This window comes from Somniosus microcephalus, chromosome 19, assembly GCF_052327205.1.
Source record: "Somniosus microcephalus isolate GS21.2 chromosome 19, FLI_Smic_1.0, whole genome shotgun sequence".
In the NCBI taxonomy this organism is placed as follows: Eukaryota; Metazoa; Chordata; class Chondrichthyes; order Squaliformes; family Somniosidae; genus Somniosus; species Somniosus microcephalus.
In genome coordinates this window covers 11675027-11698918 of record NC_141005.1, presented here as the reverse complement: position 1 = coordinate 11698918, position 23892 = coordinate 11675027, and the positions used below count along the sequence as shown (strand labels likewise).

The 23892-nt window shown below is 44.2% G+C and overlaps 1 protein-coding gene across 4 annotated transcripts in view; it reads left to right on the top strand.

Moving 5' to 3' along the window:
* Positions 1-23892, top strand: part of zdhhc8b (zDHHC palmitoyltransferase 8b) — a 262473-nt gene that overhangs the window by 143611 nt on the left and 94970 nt on the right. Inside the window, exon 1 of one of the 4 annotated variants that reach the window (XM_086011957.1) lies at positions 14718-15207. The exons of the other annotated variants lie outside the window; for them this stretch is intronic. Coding sequence (XP_085868083.1) covers positions 15191-15207 — 17 coding nt within the window. The 5' untranslated portion in view covers positions 14718-15190. Of the gene's footprint in view, positions 1-14717; positions 15208-23892 lie in introns of those variants that run through there. 4 annotated transcript variants of the gene reach the window in all.

Below are 23892 nucleotides of genomic sequence, written 5' to 3'. Positions count from 1 at the left end.
ACGGTTACATCAGCATGCTTTCGTTGGTACACTGGTTTGCTTGTTTCCTTTGTTGGCCGTCACCATCAGCAGAATTGAGTGTCATCTTTGGCTACAACTGCCAGAGGCTGCTTTCGGATCTAGTTTGCTTCTTGCTGGTGGATAACAGTTCAGTGTGCTGCACTCGTCATCGGCTGTCTTGAGCCCAGCTAGCGCAGCGAAAAAGTTAGCTACGTCAGAGTTTCAATCAACTACCAAGGGTGTTTGGTGAAGTGTGGTGGGCAGTGCCAGAGAATGTGCACGAGTTGACATTAGACCAGTGGATGTTTTTCGGGCAGTACCTGGGTGAGACGGTGTGATATGTGACACAGTATTGGTATTGCATGTGTAGTTGGTGCTTTAAAACAAAATAATCTGGTCCTCCCCAGCTGTCTGCTGAGAAATCATTTTAAAACTGCAATACTTTTATACGTTCTAAACTTCCTACTTGTGAATCCAGTTTTTTGTGAGCTCAGTGGTAGCACTCTTCTGAGTCAGAAGGTTGTTGGTTCAAACCCCGCGATGGACTTTAACGCATAATCTAGACCAACACTTCAGTGCAGTACTACGGGAATACTGAACTGTTGAAGGTGTTCTTCAGATCTGAAGTTAAATTAAACATAGAACTCTGCCCCCACGCCCCCCCCCCACCACCCCTCCCTGCCAGCCGTCTGCCTGTTCAGGTGGATGTAAAAGATTCATTGGTACTGTCTGAAGAAGAACTGAGTGTTCTCCTGATGTACTGACCAACATTTCTCCCTTACCCAAAAAAACAGATTAGCTGGTCATGATCTCATTTTGTGGGATCTTACTGTGCACAAGTTAGCTGCAAAGTTTGCGTACATTAACGGTGACTACACTTCGAAAGTACTTCACTGGCTTTCGGACATCCAGCGTGTGATGATACAGTTGAGTACTTAAATTGTTAAATGCTTAGTCCCTGTGTAAACTTCAAGGTCATTTCAATATGATTACATTCTGGAAATTGAGACTTTTTCCACAATAATTATTTTCTTTCACTTTAATCTGGACAATTGACAATGTACTGTAGCTTTGTAACAAGTGAAAGAAAGAGCACATTATATCGATAGCATTATATCATCTGATCGTGTTGTACTTGTGTGAGTTTGTGGATGTGGGGCTTTCAATAAAATCCCTTTTTATGGGGGTCAAATGTAATATATCCAAGTTTGCTGCAGATACAAAACTGGGTGGGAATGTAAGTTGTGAGGAGGATGCAAGGAGGTTTCAAGGGGCGATAGACAGGCTAAGTGAGTGGGCAAGAACATGGCAAATGGAATATAATGTGGAGAAATGTGAAATTATCCACTTTGGTAGGAAAAATAGAAAAGCAAAGTATTTTTTAAATGGTGAGAGATTGGGAAATGTTGGTGTTCAGAGGGACCTGGGTGTCCTTGTACATGAATCACTGAAAGTTAACATGCAGGTACAGCAAGCAATTAGGAAAGCAAATGGCCTTTATTACAAGAGGATTTGAGTATAAGAGTAAAGAAACAGAGTTAAGGTTTCAGGTCGATGACCTTGCGTCAGAAAACAAAGTGTTGGTATGTTTTCTAATGCTGAAATAACTAACATCCCCGTCTAATGCACATAATGAATTCTGACAAACGAATTTGCTGTTGTAACTGATAGGGGGGAGAAGAGGCTTGTTGTACAGAGCTCTATTGCATATGTCTTTCACTTTATTCTTGAAATGTTGGGCCCCAGAAAGCTGCCCAAGGCAAATCTAGTCTGTCTGATGAGCTTTACAGCAATCCATCCATTCATAAATTAATGATTACCCTCGGCTCACTGTACTAATTAAATATACCCTTTTTATACCAGACAGATGTGGAGGTACAAAGGAAATTGAAAGGTAGCTTACATAATGCATTGCATGTTAAATAGGTATTTACTGATCATTGAGGTCCTGTGATGTACAGTAACACACGGTTAAATGAGATACAAAAGAGCACCAGAGAACAATGCTAACGTAAAGCTGATATTTTTATTCTGGTACCGGGTTTCTTATTCTGTTGGTATTGAATGGTGTCAAAATGCTGCTGGTAAAGCTTTTGTAAATTGTTCTTCTTTTGTCCCTAGAGTTAGCATGCTATGTAAATTGGCACAGACCAGGGATTGACTCTGACACCTTGTACTGTGTACGGTTTAATTAGTGCTGTGCTGGGTACTACCTAACCCATTGGTATAGCTTGACACCTAACTGCCTTCATGATTTCTTCTCGTTTACAGTCAATCAATATTCATGATTTCAGGCAATTGGATTAAAATTTTCTCATTGAGTTTAGGTGTAAATTTGCTGATTTAAGAGTTGCTGTAATTATAGCACCATAGAATTTTACAGCACTCAAGGAGGCCGTTCAGTTTTCTGAAAGATCTAGCCCCTTCGTCTCATTCCCCTCCCCTTTCCCCATGCCTTTTTAGATTGTTCTTTTTCAAATAGTTAGCCATTTCCTTTTTAAAAGCTATATTATGGATTCTGCTTTCAGGACTGTTTCTGGTGGGACATTCCATGTCCTAAAAACTTTCTGAATAAAAAATATCTTCTAACTTCTCCATTCATTCTAAAAAGCAATGATAAATTTAGAGTTGTTTTTTTCTACCGGGCTCCTGCCAGATTTTCATGATTCAATTTCTACATGACTCATTTGCCACCACCTCTTGACATGTTCTCTGTGTCGCCTATGTCTTTCATTTATTTGATTTATCTCATTATGCCTCAGTCAGTGTCCTTTAGTGTCAGTGTCCTTTAGTGTCAGCTGTGGCACAGTGGGTAGCACTCTCGCCTCTGAGTCTCTGAGAAGGCTGTAAGTTCAAGTCCCACTACAGAGACTTGGGTACAAAAATCTAGGCTGATACTCCAGTGCAATACTGAGGGAGTGCTGCACTGTTGGAGGTGCTGTCTTTCGGATGAGACGTTAAACCGAGGTCCCATCTGTTCTCTCAGGTGGATGTAAAAGATCCCATGGCCACTATTTCGAAGAAGAGCAGGGGAGTTATCCCCAGTGTCCTGGCCAATATTTATCCCTCAATCAACATCACTAAAAACAGATTATCTGGTCATTATCACATTGCTGTTTGTGGGAGCTTGCTGTGCGCAGATTGGCTGCCGCGTTTCCTACATTACAACGGTGAGTACACTTCAAAAAGTACATCATTGGCTGTAAAGTGCTTTGGGACATCCTGAGGTCGTGAAAGGTGCTATATAAATGCAAGTCTTTCTTTCTCTTACTGCCTCATACTAATATCACTTCTGCCATTTAAGCATCTCATGATTACCAGAGTTTTACAGGTTTTGGTTTCTTAGTGTGTGTGTGTGTGTGTGTTTTCCTTCCCTCTTCTCTTTGTCCTGTGCTTTATTAAATGCTATAATGTCTTAGTTTTAAAGAAAGCTCCACACCCAAAGCTCGTCTGTTCTCTGTCCACAGATGCTGCCTCACCTGCTGAGTGCTTCCAGCATTTTCTGTTTTTCTTTTCAGACTTCCAGAATCAGTGTTTTTGTTTTACATTTTATTCATAAATTTATAATTACTACGGCCAGAATTTCCTTGGCATTGTTCCCACTGCAGCAGCGTAATTTTGCCAGAAGTACAGTGGAAACCCCATTTACATGCCTAACCGGGGTTTCCGCTGCACTTTTGGACAAGTTATAGTGGCCCAGGTTTTCCGAGGCCTATGACCGTGTACGCACAGCGCATGCGGAAACCCGGAAGTTGCGATCTGTCAAGTTTCAGCTTGATCGCTCGTTCGCACCACACGCGCAGGAAATGGACATTTGCTGGCGCAGGGTTGGGCTATTTGGTAAAAGCAGGCGTAAGGTCTTTTACCAGTGTAAGGGTGAAAATAAATATTAAAATAATTTTTTTTTTTAAATCATTTAAACAGTCAAAAACCTTAAAAATTAGTTTAGGTTATTTCTGGCCCCTTTTTAAAAAAAAAAAAAAAAAAAAATTTGGGGAGCAAAATTCGGTCACGTCTCGTTTGGGGGTGGTAACCGAATTATCGACAGACATTTAGCGCCCGGCGCGTAAGTACCATCCCAGCTGCTAAATTTGTATTGCCGCCCCAGCGAGGAAGCAGCATAGCTATCTCAGGCGCTCCACTTCCTCTTGCGGCGGTGTTGGGGGCGCAAAGCACGGGAGCGCCCTGCGGTCCTTCCGCGTAGTGCTGACGTATTTCAGCGCCCCTCCCTTTCCGTTAAAGGGGAGGGATGCTGCGAGTTCTGCAGGGCCTCACATGGCCCACACTAGCCCACCAGGGCAGCGTGGTGCCGTGGCTGAAGCCCGGCACTGAGATGCGGTGCCGGCCACGGACCACGCCAAGGGACGACCAAAAAATAAAATGGGCTCACAGCCGCACCTCCCTTTTAATTAGCGCCCCACGATTGGAGGTCGGCCCGGCTCGCGACCTGCGAAGCTGGCGCCGACACTGCCCACGGCAGCCTAGCAGGGCGCAGACAAATTTCTGCCGCGGGACAGTAAGGGGTTGTGGCGCATAGCGATGATGTCATTGGCGGCGACGCAGCGGCCCGGGACGCTACCGGTGGGAGCGCGGCGCTATCGGCTAGTGCTTCACTTGTTTCCTGCCATATTTCGCGGACCCGCTCGGGCAATAAGCCCTTTGCGCCTTCCATTAGCGCCCCCCCGGAGGCGCTAACAGCAGGCACAAAGGAGCCAAATTTCACGGCCTTTAAATTTATTTCAAAAAATTAACTTTTTGTTTTAATTGTTTAATTAAATTGTATTTTAATTCATTTTAAACATGATGATTTATTTTTATTTAGGTTGTGTGAATTTTTTTTTTAATGTGATTCCTTATGTGATTCTTATGGGGTTTCCGTACGTAAATGGAATCTCCATAAGCATATCGGGAATCCCTCTTATTTGATTGGTTCAGCCGGCCCACGTGATCCCAGGGACGCTTGCGAACCGCATGTGTCCTTGGGATTGGGATACGTGGGCCTTTACGCAGGCATACGCCTGCAGGCCCAGGAGCGCGAGTCTTTGTAGGGGCCATCAGGTAAGTACGGATTTTACTTGCTGTTAGGAGGTATTCGTCCGCGGGATGCCTGCGACCGCAATTTCAGGTCCAGTGTCTCCGAGGAAATTCCGGATCTATGTTCACCCATTCCCGCACGCACATGCAATTCACCCACTTTTCCCAATTTATTCATCGCTCATTTGCTAACTCTTTAATGTTGCTTCTATGTTTTCCCTTTTATATTTTCGCTTTGAGACGTCCGATGGTCGTGAAAGGCGCTATATAAATGCAAGTCTTTCTTTAATCTGATCATATCTTTTGACTTTAAACTACAGACTTGGTGTTTTTAACCAAGATAGAATTGTCTGCCTTCCCTGCATTTTTTGCAAAGCGCCATAGTTTACGTTAATTTCAGGACTACTTAACTGTAATGAGCATACAATTGATTATTTTAATCCTGCCAAATTCTAAAGGTTTTTTGCTGTCATCAATTTGTCTAAATTAAATGTATTGAAATTGGCATGCAAAAATGAAATTATGCAGCCGAGAGGTTTTTTGTTTTTCACCTTTTATGGGATGCCCCTCTTTCTATATATTTTATTCTTGAACCCTAGGAAGAAACAGCCAGTGATTTGTTTAAGCTTCTATCAAATTTGCTTGTGTTGGTTTAGTTTTTGCATTGAATGAACAGTGCAGAAACGCTGGCCTGAAGTAAGCTGTTTTGCCATCTAATGCACTGAATTGCACTTTTGTGGCTGGTGCCTTTTAACGTTCAGGTTGGGAGGGGGAGCGAGAGGGTGGTGAAGCCCATGGACATCAGCCAGTGGTGAACGGAAGAGAGGCAGGAAGGAACATCTCTCTCCCACTTCCTGCTCATTGTCCACTGCTGCTGCTTGTAGTTTTACTGAGTGAAAGGTGCTGTATAAAGGTTTGGCGATGGTGATGTTGTAGTAGGTGGTCCTTTCAGCCCAAACTAAAATAGGAACTCTACAAACAATTGGACGCTCGTGGTGCTGAGGACAAACTCTTGATGAAAATATTTGAGTCCATTCTTCATGGGACGTGTTTGATATTTATTGCCCATCCCTAGTTGCTGTGAGAAGTAATGGTGGGCTGCTGCAGTCCTTGCAGTGATGGTGCTCCCATTATTAGTGAAGGTGAGGATGGTGCTTTCTTATCAGTAGCAGCTGTAGCAATGTAGGTCGGTATTGCTGAATTTCCTATACAAGGTCCTAGTCAGGTAAACTATATTTGGGTTGGTGAATTCCTCGATCTGTGTTTAAAATGATGCATCTGTTGCCCATTATTTATGTGTAATACCCACTGGAAATGTTATGTACGCTAAGTATGGTTATCAATCTTTAACTTAGACACTGTATTATCATTGTTCTAAATCCCTGGGTTAAAGTTGCCCATGTGAAGGTACGGCAAGAACTTTTAAGGACACAATGTGACTAAGAGCAGACTTTCCATAATTCTGCACCAGTATCAACTGTTGCAGACAGTGAGGCTGCGCAGTCCCCAGGCAGAAACCCCAGGAGGAAGGGGTGGAGTCGGGTTTTTCGAGCGGGAAACGCGAGCGACTGGAAGAGAAGAGGGCAGGAGCTCTGAAAAGAGGGCTCAGGAGGCAAATGGCTGCCGCATCCCGTCCCGGGCTTCCAAACTCGGCCGCCGCCCTTCGTATTAGTAGCTCTGCATCCAGAACTCAAAGTGGGATTCAGTGATCGTGAAGAGAATTCAACGAAGGGGTTCGGAGTCGTAAGTCTTGCAGACATTATACATATACCATGAGCTCCAACTTAAGCGCGCCAACGAAAGAGTGCACTCGAATTTGGACACAGGGACAGATTCTCCTTTGAATCCATATAAATGGAGAATGTATGTTTATTATATCTAGATTCATTCTAATGTATGCAAATGTCTAATTTAGGTCATTGACCCGTAATCATCTTATACTGTCTGACGTTAAAACTATAAAGTAAGATAATTAGAATTAAGCCATTGTAGTAGTGATCTCCTTACTGGACTACAGAATACTGTCTACAACAGAGACCACATCTCTCATATATCTAGAGAACCGTGAAGGGGTTACATTTTGGGGGCTCGTCCGGGATTGTGGTCTATTTTTGTCAGTAAACTAACAGTATTGAATGCTCATTGCTAAGAGAGTGGTTTGTGGTTTCTACTGGGCTGTTTGAGCATAAAAGATGGATGTTATTGAGGTTGAAGCTTGGTGCAAACGGAAGCAGATAGCTACTACCCATGCCATTGTGCTGAATGGTGTTGCTAACGATGACCCTGATGATGTCTTGCTAAGGGCTCTGAATTGTGTCAAAGCCTTTGGTAAGGTTAGGATAGTTGAGTGCTGCTTGGATACAGCTACCAAGAAGCAGTTTGTGTTGATCCAGACATCAGAGAACCTGAGAGGTCATGGTTTACCTGAGGCAGTTGGGCTTTCTGAAGAGGCTGGTCCCTGGCCAGTTCAGTTTGTCCCTATTACTACTAAGGAAGAAGAAGGGTTTCTGACCAAGTTGTTGTCATTCTTGAGACAAGGAAAGACTGTTGCTGATGTCAAAGGTCTGATAGGTCCTTCGGCCCTGGATATGAACACTCAGTTGGTCTGCCATTAGTTCTCTGGAGGATAAATGCACCAATCTGCCCTTCAAGGCTCAGGGATACCGTAAGCTCCGTATGTTCTCAGGAGTGAGACCAACTCCCAGTGGGGAAGAGGAGTACGACGCCTGGGCTGAGCAGACCCTGCCTCTGCTAGAGGAATGGCAGTGCAGTGACAATGTCAAGAGGCAGAGAATAGTAGAAAGCCTTAAGGGTCCTGCTGCTGACATTGTAAGATACTTAAAGGCGCAGAACACCTCTGCTACTTCCTTTGACTACATGCAGGCTCTAGAAACTGTCTTTGGAACTACTGAAACCATTTCAGATTTGATGGTCAGATTCAGAAGCACATTCCAGTGTGAGGGAGAGAAGCTGTCCAGTTATCTGCTGAGAATAGACAAACTGCTGCGTTGTATGTTACGGAAAAGAGGGATTGAGTTGCCTGAAATGAATCGGTTCCACATTGAACAGGTTGTGCGAGGTGCATTGCTCGAAGACGTGACTGCTCTTCGCATATGCATGACCCATAAGTTGCGAGATCCACCTTACCTTCACTGAGCTGCTAAGGGAAGTCAGAGAGGAGGAGGATATGCTTCAGGCCCGGAATGTAGCAAAGAGTGCTGTGATGTCCAAGCTTGTGACTCCTGTTACAGTTCCTACTCCTAAGGGTGATGTCAACCCTGAGATGGAACAGCTGAAGAAGGAAATAAATGTCATGAGAGCCGAGATGGCATATTTTCGGTCTAAGCCCAACACAGAAAGGGATGACGCACGGGTGCAAAAGGTTGAACACCCTGCGAAGTCTAACAGCAAAATGAATGATTCCTCTAAAGGATATCCCCATGAAGGAGATAGACCTGGAGTCTTTTGTTATAATTGTGGAAAAGATGGACATTTCAAGCGAGAATGTAGAGGTGAGGAAAATCTAAAAAAAGTAAATGACCGTCTCCTAAAACTTACCAAGAAGTCGGGAAACTACAAAGGGGCACAGTAACGGAACGGCCTGCTGTCCCTGTAGTTAAGACACGTTCCGCTAAGTGCAATAATAGACGAGGGGATATGAAAGACATCATACCTGAAGGTTTAGTAGGGCCGAGTTCTGCTGTATCAATACAGATTGAAGGCATTTATACTAAAGCTATCCTCGACACGGGTTCTCAGGTTACCATACTGTACAGATCCTTCTATGACCGATACCTGACGCATTTGCCGTTGACCCCAATCAGTCTTCTGCAGATCTGGGGCCTTAGTCCTGCTGATTACCCATATGATGGCTATTTGTCGCTGAGGTTGGAGTTCTTGGAAGCTGATGTAGGGACCATTGATGCACTTGTGTTGGTTTGCCCTGACCCCACGGTGAAAGGTGAGGTTTCCATACTGGTTGGCAGTAATACACCCATAGTGAGATGACTCCTGACGAGCTGCAAAGAGCAGGGAGGTGAAAACTTCTTGAGCACCAGACACATTCACCCTGTTTTCAAAAAGGCTTTTGAGAAACTGCCTGAACTTTCTTCCGACGTAGATGATAGCAAAAGAGGAACTGTGTGGTATGTTCGAGCCAAACCTATCACCCTGCGTCCTGGAGGAGTGGCTAGAATCTCTGGGATACCAAAATTCCCTGGAACGCCAGGTACTGAAGCCATTCTGATAGTCACCTGATGATCCTGCAGAAGAGTCACGGTTTCCAAATGAGCTTCTGGTGAGACCAGAGTTGCAGACCCCGACAGCTGTGATGTCAAGGAGAGTTACAGTGACCGTGAGGAATATGTCAGGCAAAGGAATCACATTGAGGAAAGGAATGCCGATTGCGCATCTGTTTCCTGTAAATGTACTGTCGTCACATGTGAAGGAAGAGTCCAAAGTTAACTCAACCGGAGATCTGACACCCTCCTCCTTCAACTTGAGATTCATTCGTTCCTAAAGAATGGAAGGACCGATTAGTCAGGAAGATGATGGAGCGGAGAGGAGTTTTCTCTACTCATGAGTTTGATGTTGGTTGTAGTAAGAGTACTCGCCATTCTATCAGAATTACCGAGGATAAACCCTTTCGGGAGAGGTCTCGACGGCTGGCACCAGCTGACATCGAAGCAGTGAGACAGCACCTGTCGCAGTTAAAAGAAGCTGAGATCATTACCGAGTCCAGGAGTCCTTATGCATCTCCTATAGTGGTGGTGAGGAAAAAGAACGGAAAGATTCGGATGTGTGTGGACTTTAGGACGCTTAACAGACGTACTATTCCCGACCAATACACCGTTCCAAGAATTGAGGATGCACCGGCTTGTCTTAATGGAAGCAAGTGGTTCAGTGTGTTGGATCTCAGAAGTGGATACTACCAAATACCGATGAGTGAATCGGACAAAGAAAAGACAGCCTTTATATGTCCAGTTGGGTTCTACCAATTTGAAAGGATGCCACAGGGAGTTTCAGGCGCTCCAGCAACTTTTCAAAGAATAATGGAACAAACAGTTGGGGACATGAACTTGCTCGAAGTATTGGTGTACTTGGATGATATCATTGTGTTTGGGGCAACCCTTGAAGAACACGAAGCTCGGTTGCTGAAAGTGCTTGGTCGCCTGGAGGATGAAGGTCTCAAGCTATCATTGGACAAGTGTCAGTTTTGCCAAACATCCGTGTCCTATGTGGGGCATATTGTATCACAGGATGGAGTAGCCACAGATCCATCCAAGATCGAAGCTGTTACCACATGGCCCAAACCGAACACCGTGACTGCCTTGCGGTCATTTCTTGGGTTCTGCGGATATTACAGGCGCTTTGTGCAGGATTACTCCAAAGTGGCCCATCCTCTGAATCAGCTGCTGGCTGGTTACCTCCCACCAGCCGAGAGGAAGAAAAAGGCTAAAGGTAAAGAGAACAAGGACTACTTCAAACCCTCTGAGCCTTTTGGTGTTAGATGGGGTGAGAAATGCGAAGAGGCCTTCCACACCTTAAAGCAAAGTCTTACTCAAGCCCCCGTGTTGGCTTTTGCAAACCCACAGCTGCCATATGTGCTACACGTGGATGCCAGTCAAGAAGGGTTGGGTGGTGTGTTGTATCAGGACCAAGGAGCAGGGCTGAGACCTGTAGCGTTCATCAGTCGCAGTCTTATGCCATCAGAGTGTAACTACCCAGCTCATAAGCTAGAATTCTTGGCGTTGAAGTGGGGGGTGGTGGATAAGCTGCAGGATTATCTGTATGGAGCGAAGTTTGAAGTGAGGACAGACAATAATCCATTAACCTATGTGTTGACTTCGGGAAAACTTGATGCCACCGGCCACCGCTGGCTTGCTGCACTATCTGCTTACGACTTTAGTCTCAGGTACAGATCTGGGAACCAGAACATTGACGCAGATGCTCTGTCTCGTCGCCCACACTACTTTCACATCTGCTGAAGCAACATCTTTCCACTCTGGTTTCTGGTAATGTGTCAGATGTCCGTGGTATCTGGACCAAAGAATTCATTTCATGCCCGAGAGATTGACCACTTGGGAGCATCAATGCATGCTGTTCCCCAGGCATTTTGCAACCTTTCCAGTTTGGATGTACAAAACTTACCCATGTTGTGTTCATCTGAAATATCCAAAGCACAACAGGAGGATCCCTGTATTCATGAGGTGTTTTCAGCTCTCCGTCTGGGTGATATTACACAGATCGACAAATCAAAACATCCTGACTGTCGTCTGCTCCTAAGAGAATGGGACCACTTGGAAATTAAAGAGGGAGTGTTGTGTAGAATCACTCACCCACCCACTAAACCATGTCATTCACAGTTGGTCCTGCCTGAAAAGTACAGGGAAATAATGATGAAGTCTTTGCATGATGACGCAGGTCATCTGGGAGTAGATAAGACCTATGGGTTGGTCAAGGACAGATTCTATTGGCCGCGTATGAAGCCTGCGGTTGAGGAGTTCTGCAAGTCCTGTGCACGTTGTGTCTAGAGAAAGACTTTACCTAAAAGAGTTGCTCCTCTGTTTCACATGCGAAGTGATGGACCTCTAGACCTTGTCTGTATGGATTTTCTGTCCATCGAACCCGATTCCAGCAATACCACAAATGTCTTGGTCATTACAGATCATTATACTCGCTACGCCCAAGCTTTTCCCACAAAGGATCAGAAAGCATCCACCGTTGCCAAAGTGTTGTGGGAGAAATACTTCATCCACTATGGACTGCCAAAGCGAATACACAGTGATCAAGGTAGAGACTTTGAAAGTAGACTTATACATGAGTTGTTGTCCATGCTCGGGATTGAGAAGTCAAGAACAACTCCATACCATCCTCGGGGAGATCCTCAACCTGAGCGGTTTAATCGTACTTTGTTAGACATGCTTGGAACGCTGGATTCAAAGCGAAAGAACAAGTGGAGTCGGCACATTGGACATCTTGTTCATTCTTATAATTGTACCCGAAATGACGCTACTGGTTTTTCACCATACTACCTCATGTTTGGACGTGAAGCGAGGATGCCGGTGGATTTGTGTTTCGGAGTATCCAGTGATGGCACATCACGGAGAACTTACCTCAAGTATGTATCTGACATGAGAAAGGAATTGCAAGCTGCTTATGAACTTGCTAAGTCTGTTTCTGCCAAACAGAATAAAGGAAATAAGCAGAGGTATGACCAGAAGATCCGTTTTTCCCAACTCCTGCCTGGTGACCGAGTTCTCATACGGAACCTAGGACTTCAAGGGAAACATAAGTTAGCAGACCGCTGGGCTTCTACACCTTACATTGTTGAAAGTCAAATGTCACAACTACCTGTGTTTCAGCTAAAACCTGCAGGTGGGAATGGACCCATAAAAATACTGCACCGGAATCATATCCTGCTATTGGGACAGCAAGTGCGTCTGGATCCGCCAGCGGATAATGAGCCGACACCTAGTAGGAGAACCCTGCAGAGAAGAAGGAGGAAAAAAACGAGAAATCAGGAAAACTTTGTTCCAGAAGACAGAAAACCCATGACACAGTGTGTGGATCATGAGGAACCTGATGAGTCGGAAGATGAAGAATGGGATCTATGGTACGACCTCTCAGAAAGACGCATAAGACAGAATCTGGATGAATTGTCTGAACCATTTAGCTCAGACTTGGACATGGTCTGGGAAGAACCAGATGCTTCTGAGAAGGAGATAAAAGAGATTGAAAGGCATGATAACAAAGGAACCAACGCCTCCAACGTAGTTGAAGGAACTGAAGACCGGGTATCCGAAATAAGGAGCTCACAGCGAGTTAAGAAGGTTCCTGAAAGATTGACATACAGTACACTAGGAGTGCCAAGTGTAATGATAGCCCCTACGGTTCGATATGTTACCTCCCTTTATACATGGTTGGGAAGCATGCGACCACTTAGTGTAAAGTTCATTAGTCATGGGGACATGCCTATATTTGGTAGCGGGGGGGGGGAAGTGTAATACCCACTGGAAATGTTATGTACGCTAAGTATGGTTATCAATCTTTAACTTAGACATTGTATTATCATTGTTATAAATCCCTGGGTTAAAGTTGCCCATGTGAAGGTACGGCAAGAACTTTTAAGGACACAATGTGACTAAGAGCAGACTTTCCATAATTCTGCACCAGTATCAACTGTTGCAGACAGTGAGGCTGCGCAGTCTCCAGGCAGAAACCCCAGGAGGAAGGGGTGGAGTCGGGTTTTTCGAGCGGGAAACGCAAACGACTGGAAGAGAAGAGGGCAGGAGCGCTGAAAAGAGGGCTCAGGAGGCAAATGGCTGCCGCATCCCGTCCCGGGCTTCCAAACTCGGCCGCCGCCCTTCGTATTAGTAGCTCTGCATCCAGAACTCAAAGTGGGATTCAGTGATCGTGAAGAGAATTCAACGAAGGGGTTCGGAGTCGTAAGTCTTGCAGACATTATACATATACCATGAGCTCCAACTTAAGCGCGCCAACGAAAGAGTGCACTCGAATTTGGACACGGAGAGATTCTCCTTTGAATCCATATAAATGGAGACTGTATGTTTATTATATCTAGATTCATTCTAATGTATGCAAATGTCTAATTTAGGTCATTGACCCGTAATCTTCTTATACTGTCTGACGTTAAAACTATAAAGTAAGATAATTAGAATTAAGCCATTGTAGTAGTGATCTCCTTACTGGACTATAGAATACTGTCTACAACAGAGACCACATCTCACACATATCTAGAGAACCGTGAAGGGGTTACATATGTAATATGATTTTATTGCCCGTGTTCATTTTCATCGCTAGCAGTCCAGGCAGCCATATGAGTTTCAGCAGAAGGCAAACTCATGTTAATGCCAAGGTAATCGAAATGCCAAATTTGATCCATGTCTGCGAATTTGGTTGCAAAATTAAAGCTACTGTTGCATTTGTACTTTGAATGGCTTATTGATGTTTGGCACTGTAGAAATATAGAAGAGAATTAACGAGCTTCAAAGACCCATAACTCCCAAGCACTGCAGACATGAGCGAGTTATTTGTAGTTCACACAAGCCTGTAGTTGCCAGTCATAGCTCTCCGTTGAGAGGGGTGGCAGGCAGCCCTTTCTCTGGCGTCTGAAAAGAAAGAGAGACTTGCATTTATATAGCACCTTTCAAGACCTCAAAACGTCCCAAAGCACTTTACAGCCAATGAAGTACTTTTTTTTTTGAAGTGTAGTTACTGTTGTAATGTAGGAAATGTGGCAGCCAAACAGCAATGTGATAATGATCAGATAATCTGTTTTAGTAACGTTAATTGAGGGGGTAAATATTGGCCAGGGATAACTCCCCTGCTCTTCCTCGAAATAGTGCCGTGGGATCTTTTACGTCCACCTGAGGGCAGACAGGGCCTCGGTTAACGTCTCATCCGAAAGACGGCACCTCCGACAGTGCGGCACTCCCTCAGCACTGCACTGGAGTGTCAGCCTAGATTTTTGTTCTCAAGCCTCATGGAGTGGGACTTGAACCCACAAACTTCTGACTGAGGCGAGAGTGCTGCCCACTGAGCCACTGCTGATACCTGGTCTGCTACAACTGGCCGTGATAGGTTGTGTGAACGTGCCCAGTGTTCACTCACTCTGGTCACTCAGGACTTTGCTATGAAATGGTGGGTTGAAACCTGCGCCCGACCACTCCATGTGTAGGGCATTGGTGTCACCAGGTGCTCAGTGTCTTTTACATGAGCTCCAGCACCACATTCTTCCTGTTGATCCTGTGAGCCGTGATGTGTTCTTTTCACCAGTGCTTCTATCGTTTCCTAGCCTACTCCTCCACAAATGTTATTTTCATCCATAAATGTCAAATTTAAACACTGGGCAGTCACCGTTACAGGCTTTTACTGTAACCTGCAAAAAATTACACACAACTCCTGCTCTTCTTCACTAAAACCAGTTAACTTGACCAGGGTGTGAATGTCTCAAAGTTGTTTTGATTTCAGATTGCATGTTCTCTAATCTCCACCCTAAATGAAGTCGCAGAAAAGCGGTCTGTTACAGCTCAGAAGGTTTTTTTTTCAATTCACAGATGTACAGCAGCAAGCGTTGAAGTAATCTGGACAAATGATGACCACGGATTTCAACAGCATGAGTAGAGACTTGTAAATGACGCACGCCAGTTTGTATGTTTGAAGAAATCTTTGTTTTTACATTGCGTGCTTGGAACTGCAGGCTAATGATATACAGACATTGCCAAGAGTCTGATGTAGTACTGGGATAGTACAGTTTTAATTTCCTCAGAGGATGCTTGTAGCGTGTGAAATGGCTCCCAATAAATAGTTGTGCCGTGAGCCTGTAGAAATCGTTGATTCAAAAGCAAAATACTACGGATGCTGGAAATCTGAAATAAAAACAGAAAATGCTGGAAACACTCAGCAGGTCAGGCAGCATCTGTGGAGAGAGAAACAGAGTTAATGTTTCAGGTCGATGACCCTTCGTCAGAGTCACTGCTTATTGGATGGTCAGAAAAAGAAAGAAGGAATGCTACAGTTGAATCATTAACAGTAATGTTGTGTGTGAATGATGGATTGAATCCTGGTGGAAGGGATAAGACAATTATCCTTAGCCAGTTTTGCAGGGATTTTAAAGAAAAGGATTTCCTTGTTTTACATTACCTTTTTATGAAAATAAGGGAGAGGAACATTAGCTTTCACAAATCACTGATGTTTTGTGGAATGCAGTATTTCAAATACTGCATTCAAAGCCTGTGTCATGCTTCGATTTAAAAAAAATCCTAAATTCAAAGAGTTGAAGTGTGATTTGATAGTGAAGACTTAGGGACCCCCCCCCCCAAATGTGGTTAAGGGCACTGCTGGTAGCTGAAAGCATGTAGCCTAGCAACAAAAAGCAATTGTAACCTGGTCATCGAGGACCACCGTAACATTTGGGATATTGACGTAGGGTTATCTAGAGCCCTGTGGGAAGCATCCCAGCCCCTGAAAGTCAGGCTGGCTGGTTCGTCATCAGCCGTGCGCAGGAATACCGTGGAACTGTGTGGCTTTGGTGATGGATTACAGTCTGCCACACAGAACATTGATTTGTTTCTGAACTTCCATCAGCAGGTCTGACATCCAGATGTCATCTTGATGCCTCATCAACCCCTTATCCAACTCCTCTCATAGAATGATACAGCACAGAAAGGAGCCCATTCGGCCCATCGTGTCTGTGCCGGCTCTTTGAAAGAGCTGTCCAATTAGTCTCACTCCCCTTGCTCTTTCTCCACAGCCCTGCAAACTTTTACATAGGAACAGGACGAGGCCATTCAGCCCCTCGAGCCTGTTCTACCATTCAGTGAGATCATGGCTGATCTGCGACCTAACTCCATATACCCGCCTTTGTCCCATACCCCTTAATACCATTGGTTAACAAAAAGCTATCGATCTCCGATTTAAAATTAACAATTAATCTAGCATCAATTGCTGTTTGGGGAAGAGAGTTCTAAACTTCTACCACCTCTTGTGTGTAGAAGTGTTTCCAAATTTCACTCCTGAAAGGTCTGGCTCTAATTTTTAGACTCTGCCCCCTAGTCCTAGACTCACCAACCAGCGGAAATGGTTTCTCTCTCTCTACCCTATCTGTTCCCTTGCAAGTATTTCTTTTCAAGTATTTATCCAATTCCCTTTTTGAAAGTTATTAAATCTGCTTCCTCCACTCTTTCAGGCAGCGCATTACAGATGTACTTGCACTAGCAGAATTGCTGTTAATCTCGCTTGATGGCTCAGCAAGTGTATTCAGTGAGCAGCTGAGGTACAAAGACCCCAACGGCCTTCAATTCAATGCCGAGTCAGTATTGAGTTTAAGGTTAATCTTAGCTGGGTTGGCTGTAGGGTGCAAAAATTGGTCTCCGCTGTCCCTGGCTTAGGGAAGGATAATCAACCCGGGTTTCTGCTTCTAACCTGGTAGGTGAATATCTGGTGAGGACAGGATCGGACACGCTCTCAAAGTAGATACTCCCTAGTTGGTCATTAGGCAACTGACGAGTGCAGGTTGGGGCCTTGCTAGGCAGCATGCAGGTAGCAGGAGCTCCTCATGAACATAGGAAGTGGAGTAGGCCATTCAACTCCTTGAGCCTGCTCTGCCATTCAGTTAGATCATGGCTGATCTGTACCTCAAATCCATTTACCCGCCTTAGCTCCATATCCCTTGATGCCCTTACCCAATCAAAAATCTAGCCATCTCTGTCTTGAAAGCTCTAATTGTCTCCCAGCATCCACGGCCTTTTGAGGGAGAGAATTCCAGATTTGTTGCAACATGGTGAGCAGCACAACGCTATACAAAATGAATGACTGACTGCATTGCCACCATCCCCAACTGTGGCATGGCCACACACCATACCCTGCTAGTTTACTTTAGAATTGCAAAGCTTAAGCTGAATTTGCTTGCCTCTCTGCAATCCAGACTTGGTCGTCACTGCGTCCTCTCTATATTTGTGTGTTTTCCCCAACCTAGACTCCAGGTAATCCCTGCTGGCCACTGTCATTCCATATTGGAGTGCCAGATGTACGATGTGTGGGGAAAGGACCCCCACAGGGCAGCGTGCGATGTGCCAGCTGCTCCTGTGAAGCACCTTGGGGCATTTTTACTACGTTAAAGGTGCTATATAAATGCAAGTTGTTGATGTTCTAGAAGGCAAGCACAGGCTTATCAACTACTATTCTGGTCCTTATAAACTGGTTTACAGAAAACCTTCCCCCAAGAATTTGTTTTTTAAATAGTGAAATTATGTAAGAATCACTTCTTCAAGTATATTGCCCAACACCTCAGTAGGAAAAAAGGTCAACGAAGCATAACAATGTGTAAATTGATTTTACTTCTAAGTAAACGTAAGTTCCTATGTTCTAGTCTGTGGAAATACAGCACCAACTCCATAGTGTCGAACACAATTGGCAGATTGAGTAAAGTTTAGTGCTTTTGTGTCTGTCTTGTGTTCTCCTGAGCGCTCTCTTACTTTTGTTTTCACACTCGCAATTGGAGGTCAGATGAGAGCTGACATTTTGACAACAAGAAGCCTTCAATTGACAGAGCCAACTCTGAATTCTCTGCTCAAATCAATTCCGATTACCAAGTGAACCAAGTTGGAGTCTGTGGTCAAAGTAGGCTGCGGTGAATGTTGTGATTCTAAATAAAAAAGGAGGAAAAGTGAAACCTGTGATGAGGCAGTTATAGCTTGAATTAAAACAAATGCATTTGAACTCACCACTGGCTTTAGGATTTGTGAAACAGATTAAGGGGACTTCGGCACCACACTGCAGCATGCTGGCATTTATACCCACGCCAGTGAGACTTCAGGTTGCCAACTCTGGTTGGACGTATTCGAAGATGTTTCATCACATGACTGCCAACCGCCCCGCCCCCACTCTCCTGCCATTGGTCGCCCAACACGTCCATCCTTGTGGCGCACCACCTTCTCAACCAATTGAAAAGCGAACTGACTATTATAACAACAGAAAATGCTGGAAAAACTCAGCAGGCCAGGCAACATCCGTGGAGAGAGAAACAGAGTCCACGTTTCAGGTCGAAACCCTTCGTCAAGACTGAAAATACACAGGAAATGAAACGGATTAAAAGGCCAGTTTGGGGGCTGGGAAATGGGGATGAAAGAACGAGAGAAGTGAAGAGACATTAAGAGGTATTCAAAACCAGACGAGATGTTGATAGGACTAGTGGAGACAAAAGACGGCTCTAGATGAGGTGTGACCAGCACATTGCACACCTCATCTAGAGCTGTCTTTTGTCTCTCCACTAGTCCTATCACCATCTCGTCTGGTTTTGAATACCTCTTAATGTCTCTTCACTTCTCTTTTGTTATTTCATCCCCATTTCCCAGCCCGCAAACTGGCCTTTTAATCGGTTTCATTTCCTGTGTGTTTTCAATCCTGGCGAAGGGTTTCGACCTGAAACGTTGACTCTATTTCTCTCTCCACGGATGTTGCCTGGCCTGCTGAGTTTTTCCAGCATTTTCTGTTGTTTCGGATTTCCAGTATCCGCAGTATTTTGCTAACTGACTCTCCATTACCCGATTGGATGATTCCTGACTGTCAGACAAACGGTCTTTCTTCCCATCACCTATTAACTAATAAATGAATTAAAGCACAGTTTTTCTCCTGGGTTGCTCTCGGCTGTATCCAGGAGAGGAATCTTTAATTTATGGAGACTCCAGGACAATCCTGGAAAGTTGGCAACCCTAGTGAAACCTCAGTTATCAATTAATATGATGTCCTACTTTTAATTTTTTTAAATGTAAGGTCATCTATTGGCAGAGCAGAAGTATTAAGTTTCTAGATACGATTCCAGTTCCTATGTTACAAATTACTGATACAATTTCTTCTCTCTTCCCTCCCACTGTTGGCCCTTTCCCCAACCTAATAGTGAGCAGTTTCTCCAAGGTGCCATTGTATCTCCAGTGCTTAACCTGAGTCTCGGTCTGTGTAATATTGGAGCTGCTACTGCAGGGTATGCTGTGAGGAGGATGTCATGAAACTCCAGTACGATTTGGACAGGTTGGGTGATTGGGCAGAAACATGGCAAATGCACTATAATGTGGATAAATGTGAGGTTATCCACTTTGGTGGCAAAAACAGGAAGGCAGATTATTATTTGAATGGCAATAGATTGGGAGAAGAGGAAGTGCAAGGAGACCTGGGTGTCCTTGTGCACCAGTCGCTGAAGGTAAGCATACAGGTGCAGCAGGCGGTTAAGAAGGCAAATGGTATGTTGGCCTTCGTAGCAAGAGGGTTCGAGTACAAGAACAAGGATGTCTTGCTGCAGTTGTACAGGGCCTTGGTGAGACCGCACCTTGAGTGTTGTGTGCAGTTTTGGTCACCTTACCTGAGGAAGGACGTTCTTGCCATGGAGGGAGTGCAGCGAAGATTCACGAGGCTGATACCTGGGATGGCAGGAATGACGTACGAGGAAAGATTGTGTCAATTGGGCTTATACTCACTGGAGTTTAGAAGATTGAGAGGGGATCTCATCGAAACCTATAAAATTCTGTCAGGCCTGGACAGACTAGATGCAGAAAGGATGTTTCTGATGGCCGGGGAGTCCAGAACCAGGGGTCACAGTCTAAGGATAAGGGGAAAGCCATTTAGGACTGAAATGAGGAGGAATTTCTTCACCCAGAGAGTGGTGAACCTGTGGAATTCTCTGCCACAGAGGGCGGTGGAGGCCAGTTCATTAAATATATTCAAGAAAGAGTTGGATACATTTCTTGAGGCTAAAGGGATCAAGGGATATGGGGAGAAGGCAGGGACAGGGTACTGAATTTGGATGATCAGCCATGATCGCATTGAATGGCGGAGCAGGCTCGAAGGGCCGAATGGCCTACTCCTGCTCCTATCTTCTATGTTTCTATGCAACAATGAGTGGCTTAGATTGGCTTTGTCAGTAAGTTTTCCTTTTGCGTGTTTCCACCCAGGAACATCGTAGTGTGTCTTTCATTATAGTTCAGTTTTCAGTTAAGGAGTGCCATATATGTTGAAATGCATTTGATGGAAGACGAGAGAGACATTACAGAAATTAGCTGTCAGATTTGTAAAATTACTGTGTAATGGTATAACTGAATTTTATGAAACTCCTAGTAAAATATTGAAAAGTCTGCAGTGCGTATTTTGACAGTTCCATATTAAAGCCTATCTAACCTATAATTAAAATGTTAATTGTATTTTAAACATCCTATTCATTTAGTAAACGGAAATTCCCTTGGATTCTGTAATCCAAATGAATATGACCATAAAACGATTGGCTTTTGCACTTTCAGTGCTTTGATTATTTGCTGAAAAGTGATCTTCCAGAGCATTACATAAAATAGTTTAGAAAATGTAAAGCAGGAGTATCAGTTCAATCTAAGTCAGGACAGTAAGTCAAAGGGCACGGGTTCACAGTAGTAAATGCAAATTTAGAATTAACGTCAGCAAGTTCTTCACACAGAGTGATCAACATGTCAAATTAAATTCCATTCAGCAAAGGCAAATAGCCAGGAATCATCTAAGAAGCAGCTCAGCGCCACAATGGGGGAACTATAGGGTCTTTCTGCATGGAGGAACTGGGATGGGGTAAATGGGTTTAACTTGCCTTCTGATCTTGTGAAAGTTTCCTTTTCTTCCCTTTTCTTTCGAAGATGAGGGCTCGTGCTGAGATACAGTTACATGGGTACCGGAAGCTCTTGCTTAATTGGCCGTTAATGTGTGAGCATAGACTGAGAATGTTGAGATGCTGTATGACTGTAGAGGGCATCACAGCCGTTTCCTCGACTGGCATCCACATGTGACGTTTCCAACAGGGGTCTCTGGGTAACTATCGGGAGCAGGAACCCTAGCCTTTTCTTCTTCCCCGTCTCATCCAAAAGATGGCACCTCCAACAGTGCAGCACTCCCTCAGTACTGCACTGGAGTGTCAGACTAGATTTTTGTGCTCAAGTCTCTGGAGTGTGACTTGAACCCACAACCTTCTGACTCAGGCGAGAGTGCTACCCACTGAGCCACAGATGACACCTATTTTATGAAACTCTTAGTAAAATATTGAAAAGCCTGGAGTGTGAGGACAAAGGATTGGAACTTAATTACAAATATATGAATTAGGAGCAGGAGTCGGCCACTCAGCCCTTCAAACCTGCTCCGCCATTCAATAAGATCATGGCTGATCCGATTACGCCACATTCTCGCCTACCCCCGATAACTTTTCATCCCCTTGCTTACCAAGAATCTATCTACCTCTGCCTTAAAAATATTCATAGACTCTACTTCCACCGCCCTCTGAGGAAGAGAGTTCCAAAGACTCTCAACCCTCTGAGGAAAAAATGACTCATCTCTGTCTTAAATGGGTGACCCCTTATTTTTAAACAGTGACCCCTAGTTCTAGATTCTCCCACAAGAGGAAACCTCCTCTCTACATCCACCCTGTCCAGACCCCTCAGGATCTTCTATGTTTCAATCAAGTCACCTCTTACTCATCTAAACTCTAGCGGATACCAGCCTAGCCTGTCCAACCTTTCCTCATAAGACAACCCACCCATTCCAGGTATTAGTCTAGTAAACCTTCTCTGAACTGCTTCCAATGCATTTACATCCTTCCTTAAATAAGGAGACCAATACTGTACACAGTACTCCAGATGTGGTCTCACCAATGCCCTGTATAACTGAAGCATAACCTCCCTACATTTGTATTCAATTCCCCTCGCAATAAACAGTAATATTCTACAGGAAACTTTGTGCTATCCGGAGGTGAGCTATCCGGCAATCTGGAGCCACCAGCAAAAATCAGCAGACGTTTTTTATTCTTTTTGTTTGTTTTTTTTTGCTTTGTTTGAACAGTCAAGCTGTGCAAGGTCTGTAGCTATAGCAACAGCTTCAGCTACAGAGCTTTAGGGCCACACCCGAGTGTTTAGAAGCTGTTGCTAAGCAACAGTGTTTGTTGTCAAATACGGAGATAAGAATCTCTGTATCTCTCAACATTAACTGGAGAGTATGGAAGTTTTGAGGCAACGGCAGCAGCTCGGTCCCGTGGGTGCCGGATAGCACACAGTTTCCTGTATTAGCTTTCCTAATTACTTGCTGTACCTGCATAGTAACCTTTTGCGATTCATGCACTAGAACACCCAGATCCCTCTGTATCTCAGAGCTCTGCAATCTCTCACCATTTAGATAATATGCTTCTTTTTTATTCTTCCTGCTAAAATGGACAACTTCACATTTTCCCACATTATACTCCATTTGCCAGATCTTTGCCCACTCACTTAACCTATCTATATCCCTATGTAGCCTCCTTATATCCTCTTCACAATTTACTTTCCTACCTATCTTTGTGTCATCAGCAAATTTAGCAACCATACCTTGGGTCCCTTCATCCAAGTCATTTATATAAGTTGTAAAAAGTTGAGGCCCCAGCACTGATCCCTGTGGCACACCACTCGTTACATCTTGACAATCTGAAAATGACCCATTTATGCCGACTCTCTGTTTCCTGTTAGCTAGCCAATCTTCTATCCATGTCAATATGTTACCCTCTACACCATGAGCTTTTATTTTCCGCAATAACCTTTGATGTGGCACCTTATCAAATGCCTTCTGGAAATCTAAGTACAGTACATCCACCGGTTCCCCTTTACCCACAGCACATGTTACTTCCTCAAAGAACTCCAGTAAATTGGTTAAACATGATTTCCCTTGCACAAAACCATGTTGACTCTGCCTGATTACTTTGAACTTTTCTAAGTGCCCTGCTATAACGTCTTTAATAATAGCTTATAACATCTTCCCTACGACAGATGTTAAGCTAACTGGCCTGTAGTTTCCTGCTTTCTGTCTCCCTTTTTGAATAAAGGCGTTACATTAGCTATTTTCCAATCTAATGGAACCTTCCCCGAATCTAGGGAATTCTGGAAAATTAAAACCAACACATCAACGATCTCACTAGCCACTTCTTTTAAGACCCTAGGATGAAGTCCATCAGGACCCGGGGACTTGTCAGCCCGCAGCTCCAACAATTTGCTCAGTACCACTTCCCTGGTGATAGTAATTTTCTTGAGTTCCTCCCTCCCTTCCATTTCCTGATTTACAGCTATTTCTGGGATATTACTTGTATCCTCCATAGTGAAGACCGATGCAAAATACCTGTTCAATTCAACTGCCATCTCCTTATTTTCCATTATTAATTCCCCAGACTCACTTTTTTATAGGACCAACGCTCACTTTGTTAACTCTTTTCTTTTTTAAATATCTATCGAAACTCTTACTACATGTTTTTATATTTCTAGCTAGATTTCTTTCGTACTCTAATTTTTCTCTCATTAATCTTTTAGTCATTCTTTG